Here is a 12,782-nt window from a genome sequence, read left to right on the forward strand (position 1 = left end):
TACATATTAAGAAAAGTATGAGAAAACGATTTTTAAATATTGTGATAAAGAATTATAATGCGGGCAGACAGGATGCTAGAAAAGGTCAGGAAACAATGAGATAAGGGCAGGAGACACAGACATGGAGGTCAGCTGCGCTCAGGTACTAAGTGATGCTTGGTCTTGACTGAGATCATCTGGGGAGGGTACACAAAGTGAGCAGAGAAGAAATCTCAGGACCAAATCATGAGACACTCCAACAGGTTTTTGACAAGACTCAGAAAGAGCATGAAGATGAGAAAAGAAAAACAACAGAAAGATCAAGTGAAATGAATGCCAGAAAAAGCTAATACTAAGTCTGCCAAGCAGAAGTCACTGGTGACTGGGAGGAGAGCTAATTTAGTGGACTGGAGTTGAGGACAAAATGGGAACTCTTAACTCCATGATGGTAATTTTTTTAATTTTTATTTATGTATTTATTTATTTATTTACTTATTTATTTTGAGACAGTCCTGCTCTGTCACCCAGGCTGCAGTAAGTGGTGCCATCTCGGCTCACTGCAACCCCCACCTTCCAGGTTCAAGCAATTCTCCTGTCTCAGCCTCCCAAGCAGCTGGGATTATAGGCGTCCACCACCATATCCAGCTAATTTTTGTATTTTTAGTAGAGACATGGTTTTGCCATGTTGACCGGGCTAGTCTTGAACTCCTGACCTCAAGTGATCTGCCCATCTCGGCCTCCCAAAGTAATGGGATTACAGACATGAGACACCGCACCAGACCCACAATTACTTTTTAAAACACTACTTTATAACCTAAATCAACATTGCTATTCTAATTTTTCTAATTTAGAAATTTCTAATATTAATAATTTAATATTTAAGTTAATAGTCACAATATTCCCCTAAAGTTGTCAGGACTAATAACATTTCTGTTTTTTTCCTATGAGAAAACTGAGGTAGAATGTCACTGATAAACCTGCAGGCTTATTTGGTCATGAGTGGCAGTCTTCAGATTATTTTTTTAATCCGTACCAGATAATGTATTCATCTATCCCCTCAAAGAACTTATACATTAAACCTGAAAAACTATATTCAAATTAAACGTCCATTAAAATTTGTATCTTTCTTCACTCACAACACTGCTGTCTGAGTACAATGAAGCAGCAGAGGCTAAAACCACGGGAAGCCTATGATTAACACAAGACACATCCAAAAGTTAAATTTCCACCTGGTATCTCACACATTTTGAAGCAGCACCCCCATCTCCACAGCCCAACTGCCAAGAGCAGACTATATAATGAACCATCTGTACCATAACAGTCAGAGCCTATTGAGATGGGTTGATAACACCAAAGAAATCTCATTTTTTAAATCATTTTATCCCCTTGTGCGTTGTTAGACTGAGTAACATTTCTAATTGTATGATAAATTGAAAATGTTGGCAGGAACTTAACTTTTGTAAAATTTGAGTTTTTTAACATTACTTTGTCTTTCTGGTGGATTTCTTTGCCGCTCCCCTGCAACAGAAGGAAAAGTTGACCTATGAACCGAAACCACTGGGAAGCAAAGCCTACAGCTATGTGGTGTTAACAGAAGAAACAAGAATCCTCCCCTTACCTCTTATAGTTTGACTGAACTATTCAATTATGCCTTTTCAGGGATAAGCTGAATTGCAGATCTTACTGCAGTCCTTAGACCAGCCAGATTAATGAAATAACTGAAAAAGGACAGCCAGTTTTAATAGAAGACAGGTATGATTTTCTCCTCTTTTTTCCTGTTGAAATGTTAAAAGCATTCATCAGAGAAACTTTTCCTACTACATGAAACACCATCAGACTTTTACAAAAAACTGGTCTACTCATTCATTCTCTCACTAAGTGTGCAATATGTCAGCTCTTCTAAAGTATTTTTAATGATTATTAGGAACATAACGTGTTTGCTAACTATTACTTTCTCTTGTAACCAGAAATATTCCTTGCTGAAAACTGGTAAGTTCGACAAAGTTGTGCTTGAAAGCCCATATTTCAATTAACTTTTTGAAGAATGGGAAAATTCCTAGTTAGATTATAGTGATTTCTCCATTAACCATCCTCACATCAGAGTAAAATTTCTCTGTCACTTACACTTGAAAATGTTTTTCAATTACATACAGTAGTTTTGTCCTGGGCCAGACAGCTCAGGGGCAACATTTCTACTTAATAAAGCTTGTAACTGCAGAGGACAAAACCCTATGTGTATACCCTCTACTTTGCCTTCAACTTAAAGACTAGTGGAAACCTACAAAGCTGACAGTGGCTCCTTTCAGGCCCTTCCTGCCTCTCCATGGTGCTCTCTATCCTACTTTAGATCCTAACTGTCCTCGTTTATTCGGTCACTAAGTCAACCAGCATTTATCAAACATTTATTGTACCCAGTGCTGTGCAAAGCACAAAAAATAAAATAGTATTTTACTCTTGGAGCTTATGATTTTGTGAAAAACTCAAAACAAGTGAGCACTGTTCCACAATGCAGTATGGAAGGTACTCGGAAGAACATCATTACTGACGTGGCAGTGACACACAGCGGGGGCTGCAACCCCAGAACATGTGTGTATTTGTGACAGGCTGAGAGGTGGGACCAGCAAGGAAGCACATCCGAACAAGTGCTACCTAAATTTAACTTGGAAAGCTCAGGAGGGTTTAGCCATATAAAGATGACAGAAAGGACAAACAGAATGTCTGTGAAAACTCTGAAGTCACATCACAGTACTAGAAATAATCAAAAGAGAAGAAAAAAGCCATAGCATTCAGTATATGCCAGACGCTTTTTGAAACACTTCCTAGCTTAGCTCACCTAACTTTCACAACCACCTCATGGAGTACGGAGTGTTATCTTCTTTTTTTTTTTGGAGATGGAGTTTCGCTCTGTCGCCAGGCTGGAGTGCAGTGGCGCGATCTTGGCTCACTGCAATCTCCAACTACCTGGCTCAAGTGATTGTCCTGCCTAAGCCTCCAAAGAAGCTGGGATTACAGGCCTGCTCCACCACACCCAGGTAATTTTTTTGTGTATCTAGTAGAGACGGGGTTTCATCATGTTGGCCAGGATGCTCTCGATCTCCTGACCTTGTGATCCACCTGCCTCAGCCTCCCAAAGTGCTGGGATTACAGGAGTGAGCCACTGACGCCTGGTCTGGAGTGTTACTTTTACTCCCATTTAGAGAAAAGAAAAGAGAGGCACAGAGACCATGGAAGTTCCCAGAGGTTACAAAGCAAGTGCTGGGGACCTAGGTTTCTAACTGGAGGCAACCTGGGCCCAGAGCTACCTACTCTGCACTGCCACCCTATACCGTCTCTTAAGGGCACATGGACCACTGGGGCAGGACTGAAAAGCCTCCCCATGGCTGCTACACAGAGTGCTCTCCATTCTCACTCAGAGAGGCAGAAAGAATCTGCCACCAGTCCTGCGCCCTTGTTGACTAATTGTGCTTGAGTGTGAGTGGGCGATGAGAGGTCCCCTGTCCCTACGTAACCACAGGGACATACTGTGTCTGTTCATCTGGAAGGGTCGAATGCAAGGCTGCACTGTGCTGCCGACATCGATACTGAGGGAAGGTAAGCACGTGTGGGGACAAGGGCATATGGAAACTTGGAACTTTCCACTCAATTTAGCTGTGACCTTATAACCACTCTCACAGATAATGGTTATTAATTTTTAAGAAAGAAAATAATCAGGACCCAAACTAAAAAAGAAGAAGAAAGGAGACACTTTGTCACCATTAAATAATTTCATGTGGTTTAGAGGACAGGTGGAGAGAAAATATGGAGGCAAATTTAAACTATTCCTTAAGCCAACTCTGAAGAGAAATTAAAATTAGGACACCGTGAGTGTGGACGATACACTAGCTTTAGACAGCCTGCTAAGGCCGGCTCCAGCACAATCCTACCTCCTGCAAGAACATGTGTTTTGTTACCATCATTTTCGTTCACTCTTGGCAGCCTAGCCTATTCTCCTGGGAGGCAGCAGCCTGCTAGAGCATGGGTCACCCTCCTCCTTCACTCCTTTCTGTCCCTTCACTTGTTCCAAGTCTAACTACTGCCTGTACTCCTCTACATCAAGACTCTCAACATGTACACTGCATGTCTTCCAGAAGGTATGACAACCCTTTAATAGTAAATAAAATGTTGGTAGGCTAATCTCCTTCTCCTAATACCCTGAACATAGTTCTAGGCTTTTACTTCTGTGACCACACATATGAGCTATAGAACTATTACTATGATATAAATATGAGAGAGTACAGCAGCATCTTTAGAAAAACTTAGAGGTTATTCTATTAATAATAAAGCTGAAGTTAGGAATGATAAGACAATAGTCTCTAAATCAAGAAAGGTTGAACAGTTACTTCATAGTGTTTTGGTACAGAATTATGAGTCTTAAAAACTAAGTATTTAATTACACAGGCCAGTCACTGCAAAATGCTAACTGCTCCCAATGCATCAAAGACAGTAAAAGTATTCATTCCCATTCTTCATGGAGAAAAGCCTAGTATTCTAAAATAATTTAAGCAATCACTCCCTTCTTGTAATTTCTTTAGCAATTTATCCACACCATCCACTGAGTTGTTAGTATTTACTTCCTAATATTGCTGACATAAACACACACACACACTTTACTTTTATAACTAGATCTTTAGGCTTTATATTTCTTTACAGCCAACTTCCATTACTTCACATACCTAAGATATCTTATACTTAGCAGGCCCTCACACTCTGTCACCCAGGCTGAAGTGCAGTGGTGTGATCTCAGCTTACTGCAACCTCCACCTCTCAGGCTCAAGGAATCCCACCTCAGCCTCTTGAGTAGCTGGGAATATGTAGTGCCACCATGCCCAACTAATTTTTGTATCTTTTTGTAGAGACAGGGTTTCACCATGTCGCCCAGTCTGGTCTTGAACTCTTGAACTCAAGGGATATGTCCGCCTCAGCATCTCAAAGTGCTAGGATTACAAGTATTAGTCACCACACCTGACTTCTAAATTTTTCATAATTCATTACATTTACTATAATCAGCATCTTTTTGTCCCAGAAGAAAATGTTAAGTCTGATTTTTTAAATTTATTAATATTTATTTCCTAAATATTCTCTTCAGTTGACAACTCTTCGGTAACCATATATGGGTATTAAACATCCTGTGTATCAGTTATGTTGATTATAACATACTCTTTATGTTGATTATATCACACTCTTTAGAGGCATTTTTTTCCCTTTAAATAATGGCAGTGGTTGCATTTGCCCTTTCCCAAATCTCAGGGACCCGTGTCATATTCCAGAAGGTGTCAAAAACAACAGTTAGAAGTCACAGTGGCAGTCACAGAAGACAGGCATTCTCCTAGACTGTGACTGGACTCAGGTCCAGTCTTCTATCTAAGCAAGATGAGGCTGGCCTCATCTCTTTTTGCTTTGAATTCCCACTTGAACAGTAGCAGGTCTGTAAGTCCTATGGCCACAGGAATAGTTTTACCTGCTTGGCAGCAGTTGCTGGGAAAGTATAGAAGAAACAAATCATTAAGTCATTAAGTATTTGTTATCTTGAAAGAATCCTGTGAATGCAGGCCACAAACTCACATGAAATAAAGGCTGCAAATATTCCTCTAGAAAATTAATTTTTCCAGAGAAGCCCCATCACCCACCTTGCAGTTCTCCACTCCGACTATAGAGCTCCCTTCTCTGTTCTCGCAGATAGGCGCTCATACTGATGGCATGGGAGGACGATTCGAACCTGCAATGAAACACAGGGGAAACAGACAAACAGGTGTCAACCAAATCAGCGCTGTCCTCCATGTATTCTACTCCGGTCTGTGTGATGCTCCCCAGTGTTCCATGATGACAGCACTTTGACTATATACCATGACAGGACCAGGGCCAGCTGCCACAGACCTTGATTTACGAATTATATTCCTGGCTAAGGCTCCTTTACAACCATATCTGGATCTTCTGCTTATTCTACATTTCAGCTGGCACAACTCTGATTTGCCCCAACTTCCTTTTGCCTTCAGACCCCCATCAGCCTTTGCCAGGATCCTTACACAAGCAGCAATGAGAGCATCCTATGAAGTCATTCTACTTGCGTTACCATCCAGCTCAAAAGCCACCAGTGACTGCCGGCTGCCAACACAGACACACTGGGTCCTCAGAGCAGAACTTGTACCTTTCTACCTCCCATAGGTAGAGGACTAGACAAAGGACATACTAGAAATGCAGCTGAATAACAGCACCAGACAAACAAGGCATCTATGGGCTCTGCCTAACTGGCCTAAAAAACAGTCTTTTTTCCATATGGCTGCTAGTTTTTTGACCTGCTGCTTACCATGTAAAATACTCTCAAAAATACCAAGCTACAAAATGTTTGTTCACACCTACCCGGGAACTATTTCAGAGATTAAACACACAGGTGAAGGAGGGAGGTGGAGAGACTCATGATAAAGGACAGGTCTCTAAAACCTAAAATAATAACTATAAAGAGAAATAACAAAAACAAATTAGTCTTAAGAGAAACGTGCAGGTAAGAAAAAAAAACAGATAAAATTATGACTATTTCAAACAGTAAATCCTTTGATGTGCTAAGAGATTCCATTTCAAACTGAGATTTCAAAGGCAGGATAACAACCTGCCAAACGGAGGAATCCTTCTAAGAATGACTGCCACTAAGGGGTAAGCAGCAACATAGCAAGAGCAACAGTGCTAATGGGATAGGTTTCTGGCAACAAGGCAGGCACACCATCATTTTCTTAATATGCCTTCTTTATCCTTTCCTTGACAAGAAAGATGAATACTGAGATGAATGTCAGTCTGTGAGGGAAACACTTGGGTTACTTGATCCCCTCTCTGCACCCTGCCAAGAACTAAGAGGGCACTAACAGCCGGAAAGAAGGCAAAGTGTGCAGTACTTCAAACGTGCCACCTGCCAGTCAAGTGCAGAAAAGAAGCCACTGACCTCCAAAAAGCATGCTGACGGCTATTGATCAGATATGGCAAAGAAAAAAAATAAACTCTTAAGCAATGAATAGAAAGGCACACATAGCACAATAAGGCAGGACTTAAACACACTTAATTAACCTTAGCTAGGGCAATTAAAGAGGTACTAAAGTCCTTCGCAGATGTGATAAAAACAGATTATGGCTCCCCAAAATCTTAATCCTTTATGACTTGATGCATTTTTTGCTACTTAGGAATTCTTTTTGTGTCTGCAACAAGTCAAGGATTGATATAATTTTGCAGTAAAAAAAGGCACTAGACATTATTGAGTCTCATCTCCTTATTTTACAGGCACAGAAGCAATGAGACCTGTTCAGGCACATGTGGGTTCCATGATAGAACCAAGACTGGAAATACATAAATCTGTAATAATGGCCTAATTCTGTGTCTGTGATAAGTTTCATTACTGCCCAATAATAATAAATATGTAACAACTATTTAAGCTACTTCGTTCATTTCCAACGATTTACATACATTTTTCCAATACCACAACTTCGAGAAGCATTGGCTAAATGTTTGAAAATGTGTATGCGGTCTGACTGAGGTTGAAAGTCAGTGGTGATGGTTGAGAGCATGAACTCTAAAAACCGTACAGCCTGCTTTTTGAAACTATTCCGTATTTAGAAGGCTAAATTGAGCCAGAAATAGAGAAAAGAAAAGAAAAAAGAGTGAAAGGAGAAAAAAAAAAAAAGGGCCTGGTTAGGTGTATCTGAGACAGTCTCAGTTGCTTCCACCAACCAACTTTTCCGTCCACTATCTTTGTGCTTGCTGGCATAGCCCTGATTCCTTCTGGACATTCTGCTTCCTTGCTCTTTACTCAGCCATGTGCTCAGAAGAAGCAGCTTCCTCTCCAGCTGGAAACCTAGCACCAGAGAGGAACCTGCCTAGTGTAAGGCAACCACTGAGATCTGCTTCACCTTGCCAGTGACTGGTTTAGAAGTGGGTCTAAGATCCAATCCTAGAGCTTAATGGGAACTTGCAGACGGGCTTTGTCACTAGCAGAAATGATTGATAAATTGATAACTAGTATTAATTTTAAAATTTTTAAATGGTTCAGCCACTTTAGGACACAGTTTGACAGCATCTTAGGAAGCTAAACATACTATTACCATATGACCCAGCAATGTAGCTCCCAGGTATTTACAACAATGAGTTGAAAATTTATGTCCACATCAAAATCTGCACATGAGTGTTTACAGCAGCTTTGTTCATAATTGCCTGAAGTTCGAAGCAACCAAGATGTCCTTTAATAGGCAAATAAACAAGCTATGGCATATCCACACCAAGGAACTTTATGCTCAGCAATACAAACAGACATCTATAGAGCCACAAAACGATGTGGAGGAAACTTAAATGCACATTGCTAAGTGAAAGAAGCCATTCCGAAAAGGCTACACACTATGATTCTGACTATATGACATTCTGAAAAACGCAAAAACTATGGAGACAGTCAAAAGATCAGAGGTTGCCAGAGATTAGGGAGGTTGGAGGGATGAATATGTGGTAAATGGAAGATGTTTAGGGCAGTGAAACTGTTCTGTATGACACTGTAATGGTGGATACATGGCCTTATGCCTTTGTCAAAACCCATCAGAACTATACAACATAAAGAGTGAACCCTAATGTAAACTATGGAACTTAGTTAAAAATGACCTCTCAATACTGGATCATCAATTCTAACAAACAGATCACACTAATACAAGATGTTAATAGGGTAAAATGGGGAGAAGGGGAAAATATAAGGGAACTCTCTTTACTTCCTGCTCTACTTTTCTATAAACCTAAAACTGCTCTAAAAAATAAAGTCTATATATTTTTTTTTAAAAAAAAAGAGAGTTTCACAGGGAGAATCGCATACTATTTGATTTTTAACACGGTCTTTACTGGACTGGAACCAATGGATACACCTTGTTATTACAATAGAAAACATTACTAATGTGTGGAAGATGAAAATGCAGAGAGATGGAAAGGGTTGAGTCTTTTATATATTGTACAGTTGAATTAAGGAAACCTCCACATTCATCTTTATTATGTGAGATAATAACTTTCCTATGGTTCAATCTATTGTATTTAAGGTTTTATGTTACTTGCAGCCTAAAGCCTTTTAACCGATATTGCAACTACTCTGAATAAAACTGTTTAAAAAGGAATGCATTCAATAAACAAAATAGATTTCATTTCTGGCAGGGACATACTAAATAAATCTTCTCTCTGCTAGATCACAAAATAAAGTGTTGAAACTTTAAAAACACTACAAATCTAAGATAAAAACAAGCCTCAAACATGAATCAATTGAAGGTATTAGAGTTTCAAATGCTGAAAAAAATAAATTCAATATACTGGAATACTTCTGTGGTAGTCACTGTACATGCTTATATTTACAGACATAAATTCTTAAATATCTAGTAAATCCTCAAAAGAAAACAGGGCTAAAGTAAAACTGTCAGGATCTAAATCCTCCTTCTACCACTTGTTAGCTATGTCACCTTATATAACTTACTTAAATTCTCATGTCTCAATTTTTTTACGTGTACAAAGGTATTAAAAAATATAGCCCTTGGCCGGGCGCAGTGGCTCAAGCCTGTAATCCCAGCACTTTGGGAGGCCGAGGCGGGTGGATCACGAGGTCAAGAGATCGAGACCATCCCGGTCAACATAGTGAAACCCCGTCTCTACTAAAAATACAAAAAAAAAAAAATTAGCTGGGCATGGTGGCACATGCCTGTAATCCCAGCTACTCGGAAGGCTGAGGCAGGAGAATTGCCTGAACCCAGGAGGCGGAGGTTGCGGTGAGCCGAGATCGCGCCATTGCACTCCAGCCTGGGTAACAAGAGCAAAACTCTGTCTCAGAAAAAAAAAAAAAAAAATACAGCCCTTGCCTATAAAGTTATTGTAAAGAGTAAATAAAATCATCTATGAAAATTATTTAATGCCTTGATTAGCATTTAGTAGGAACTCAGTAAATGTTAGCTACTGCTGCTGCTACTGAAATTTAGTGTAATCCAATTTAAAGTATATTTAATTGAGATTATTTTGGGAAACTCGCCCAGTATAGTGCCTGATACCTAGGAAACACTTAGTTAACAGTAGCTGTTGTTATTACTGAAGTTATTATCAACATTGTTAACTATTAGTTGTTAAGCAAGATACACCTCGGGCACAGGGCTTGGTAGAGTTAACTGAGGTAGTAACTAAAAAAAAAAAAAAACAAAAACAAAAAAAAACTCAGATTGTTCTTTTATTAAACAGATAACCACACAAGGCTCAATACTGCATAGCTAGAGATATTTGCATAACTTTATTAACAAAGGTTGTTTCTTGGCTCTTGGGGCTTTTTGAAGGCTGACATATTTCATTTCCTTTCATTTCATATAAAATTGCTCAGAAACAATAGGGGATTTTCATTTCCCTTAATTTTACACAAAACTCCCCTGAAACAAGTTCCAGAAATTTTTATTAGGAGTTCCAGATAATCCAGTAACCATACCCAAACAGCCACTTCACCTGACAGAAAACAAAAGTAAATAAAAGTCAACATATATTCGCTTCCTCTAAATTACTTCAATCAACTTAAGCTAGAGAAAGTTATGGCTATCAATAAAGTTAGAAGTCATCTTACTTCAGTATAACAATTCTTAAAACCTATTCTCTTACCAGCAGAATAATACTTACTTGAAAAGAGAATTTTTTGGCCTTTGAGGTTTCTTCTTGGCAAAAAAGGCTGCAAATTCACGTCCAGTGCTTGCATAGCTCAGTTGAGCTGATGGTTCAGAGGCCGTACGAGTATTTTTCATATCCAAATACTCAGTTAACAGCATCTGTACAACCAGATAAACCAGTTAATATACAGACTTATAATGCGCTATTAAGAAAAACTATTTTAAAACCATGCAAATCTAATTATAAAACCTCATCCTTGACATTCAGGAGTATATTAACCTGGTCATTCATTTTTCAAGTTGGGGATCTAAGAAAAGATTCATTAGAGCTAGTAAGTCATCTACTTTTTGCAGATTCATGGGGAAGAGGGTGTGGTGGGCATTTGAACATGGGAGTAAAAGGAACATTTTTATTGAGTATTTACTATATGCCAGATATTGTGCTGAGTGAGTTAATCAACATTCCTCTTTAATTACAATTTAATCCTCATTATCCTGAACTACAGGAGCATTAGCAGCAGTATTGTCATGGTATTCACTGAGGGCTTACTATGATGCAGGCAACATGTGAACCATGTAAAATGTATTATCTCCTTTAAAGCACTAAAGTTTTAACAGATACATTCACAGATTATAGATAACGAAATGGGGCTTACAGAGGTTCAAGATCTGCAAAGTGATCCCTAGCGGACTAGGGAGTCCATAATCTTTTCCCTCACTATAGCACATAGTAGATAAATACTCCAACAAACTTGCCAATGAGAGGTATAGAGAGGCCATAGGAAGCTAAGAGGTCCTGACCTGCAAAGAATTTCCATAGCCACTACTTATATTGAGAGTTTCAACACAAGAAAAGCAACTGCTTTATAAAAAATCAACCACATGGTGGCTCACGCCTGTAATCCCAGCACTGTGGGAGGCTGAGATGGGAGGATCACTTGAGGTCAGGAGTTTGAGACTAGCCTGACCAACATAGTGAAACCTCATCTCTACTAAAAAAAAAAAAAAAAAAAAAAAAAACATAAAAATTAGCCAGGCATGATGGTGCACGTCGATAGTCCCAGCTACTTGAGAGGCTGAGGCACAAGAATCACTTGAACCAGAGGTTGCAGTGAGCCAAGATCACGCCACTGCTTGGTGACAGAGTGAGACTCTGTCTTAAAACTCTGTCTTAAAAAAAAATTACTGCCAGCAGGTTCTACTTATAAAATCAATCCAATTTAAAACAATTATCACAAAACAAAAACCCATAATAGATACACTAAAAACAAAAGGCAGCAAATTAAAACATGCTACCAGAGAGACAGTAAGAAGAGTTACAAAACAACTAGAAAACAAGTGACAAAATGCCAGCAGTGAAACCTTACCTATCAATAATAACACAATGTAAATGAAAATTCCCTGATTAGATATATAGTAGCTGAATAAATTAAAAAGACCCAATAAAATGGTGAATTCAAGAAACTCACTTAGCCTGTAAAGACACAGTCTGACTGAAAGTAAAGAGATGGAAGAAGGTATTCCATGCAAATGCAAAACAAAACAGAGTAGGAGTTGCTATACTTAATATGAGACAAAACAGGTTTTAAGTCAAAAACTGTACAAAAAGACAAAAAAGGTAATTAATAAAGGAGTCAATTCTGCAAGAGAATGTAACAATAGTAAATATATATGCACCCAACACCAGAGCACCCAAATAATTACAGGTCTATAGGTGGCAGTAAATGGACTTGTATTTCCTTTTCTGTACAACAGGGATTGCACTGGGACAGTATAAAACATGTCAATAGACTGGTAAATATTTTTTATTTATTTATGAAGCCACTACAGTATTATTCAGTATGTGGCTAAAATAATATAATGATAAATACTATCCCTGTTAATACATCACCCAAACTACCCTATGGTCAGAGAGAATACTGAGTTAGGTCTCTAGTAACTCAGCTCAGGGACTCAATTATAATTGTAGATTTGGCACTGTTGCTAATAAGATTTTCAACAACCTGTGATCAAAAGAAAACTAGTAAACCAGAAAAGAATTTCAAATTAATATAACACGGAAAGATGTATATAAATGCATTGTTTCACTCATATTTCAGATGGTTAACACCAACGTGACGGAATGGTGTTTCT

The 12,782-nt window shown here is 38.8% G+C and overlaps 1 protein-coding gene across 1 annotated transcript in view; it reads right to left on the reverse strand.

Moving 5' to 3' along the window:
* Positions 1 to 12,782, reverse strand: part of EXOC4 (exocyst complex component 4) — a 797,583-nt gene that overhangs the window by 572,952 nt on the left and 211,849 nt on the right. The window contains exons 8-9 of the mRNA XM_003920983.4: positions 10,663 to 10,808; positions 5,646 to 5,734 (exon numbers count right to left, since the gene is read on the reverse strand). Of these exons, the coding sequence (XP_003921032.1) occupies positions 5,646 to 5,734; positions 10,663 to 10,808 (235 nt within the window). The remainder of the gene's footprint in view (positions 1 to 5,645; positions 5,735 to 10,662; positions 10,809 to 12,782) is intronic.

Source organism: Saimiri boliviensis, chromosome 10, assembly GCF_048565385.1.
Source record: "Saimiri boliviensis isolate mSaiBol1 chromosome 10, mSaiBol1.pri, whole genome shotgun sequence".
NCBI classification, from domain to species: domain Eukaryota; kingdom Metazoa; phylum Chordata; class Mammalia; order Primates; family Cebidae; genus Saimiri; species Saimiri boliviensis.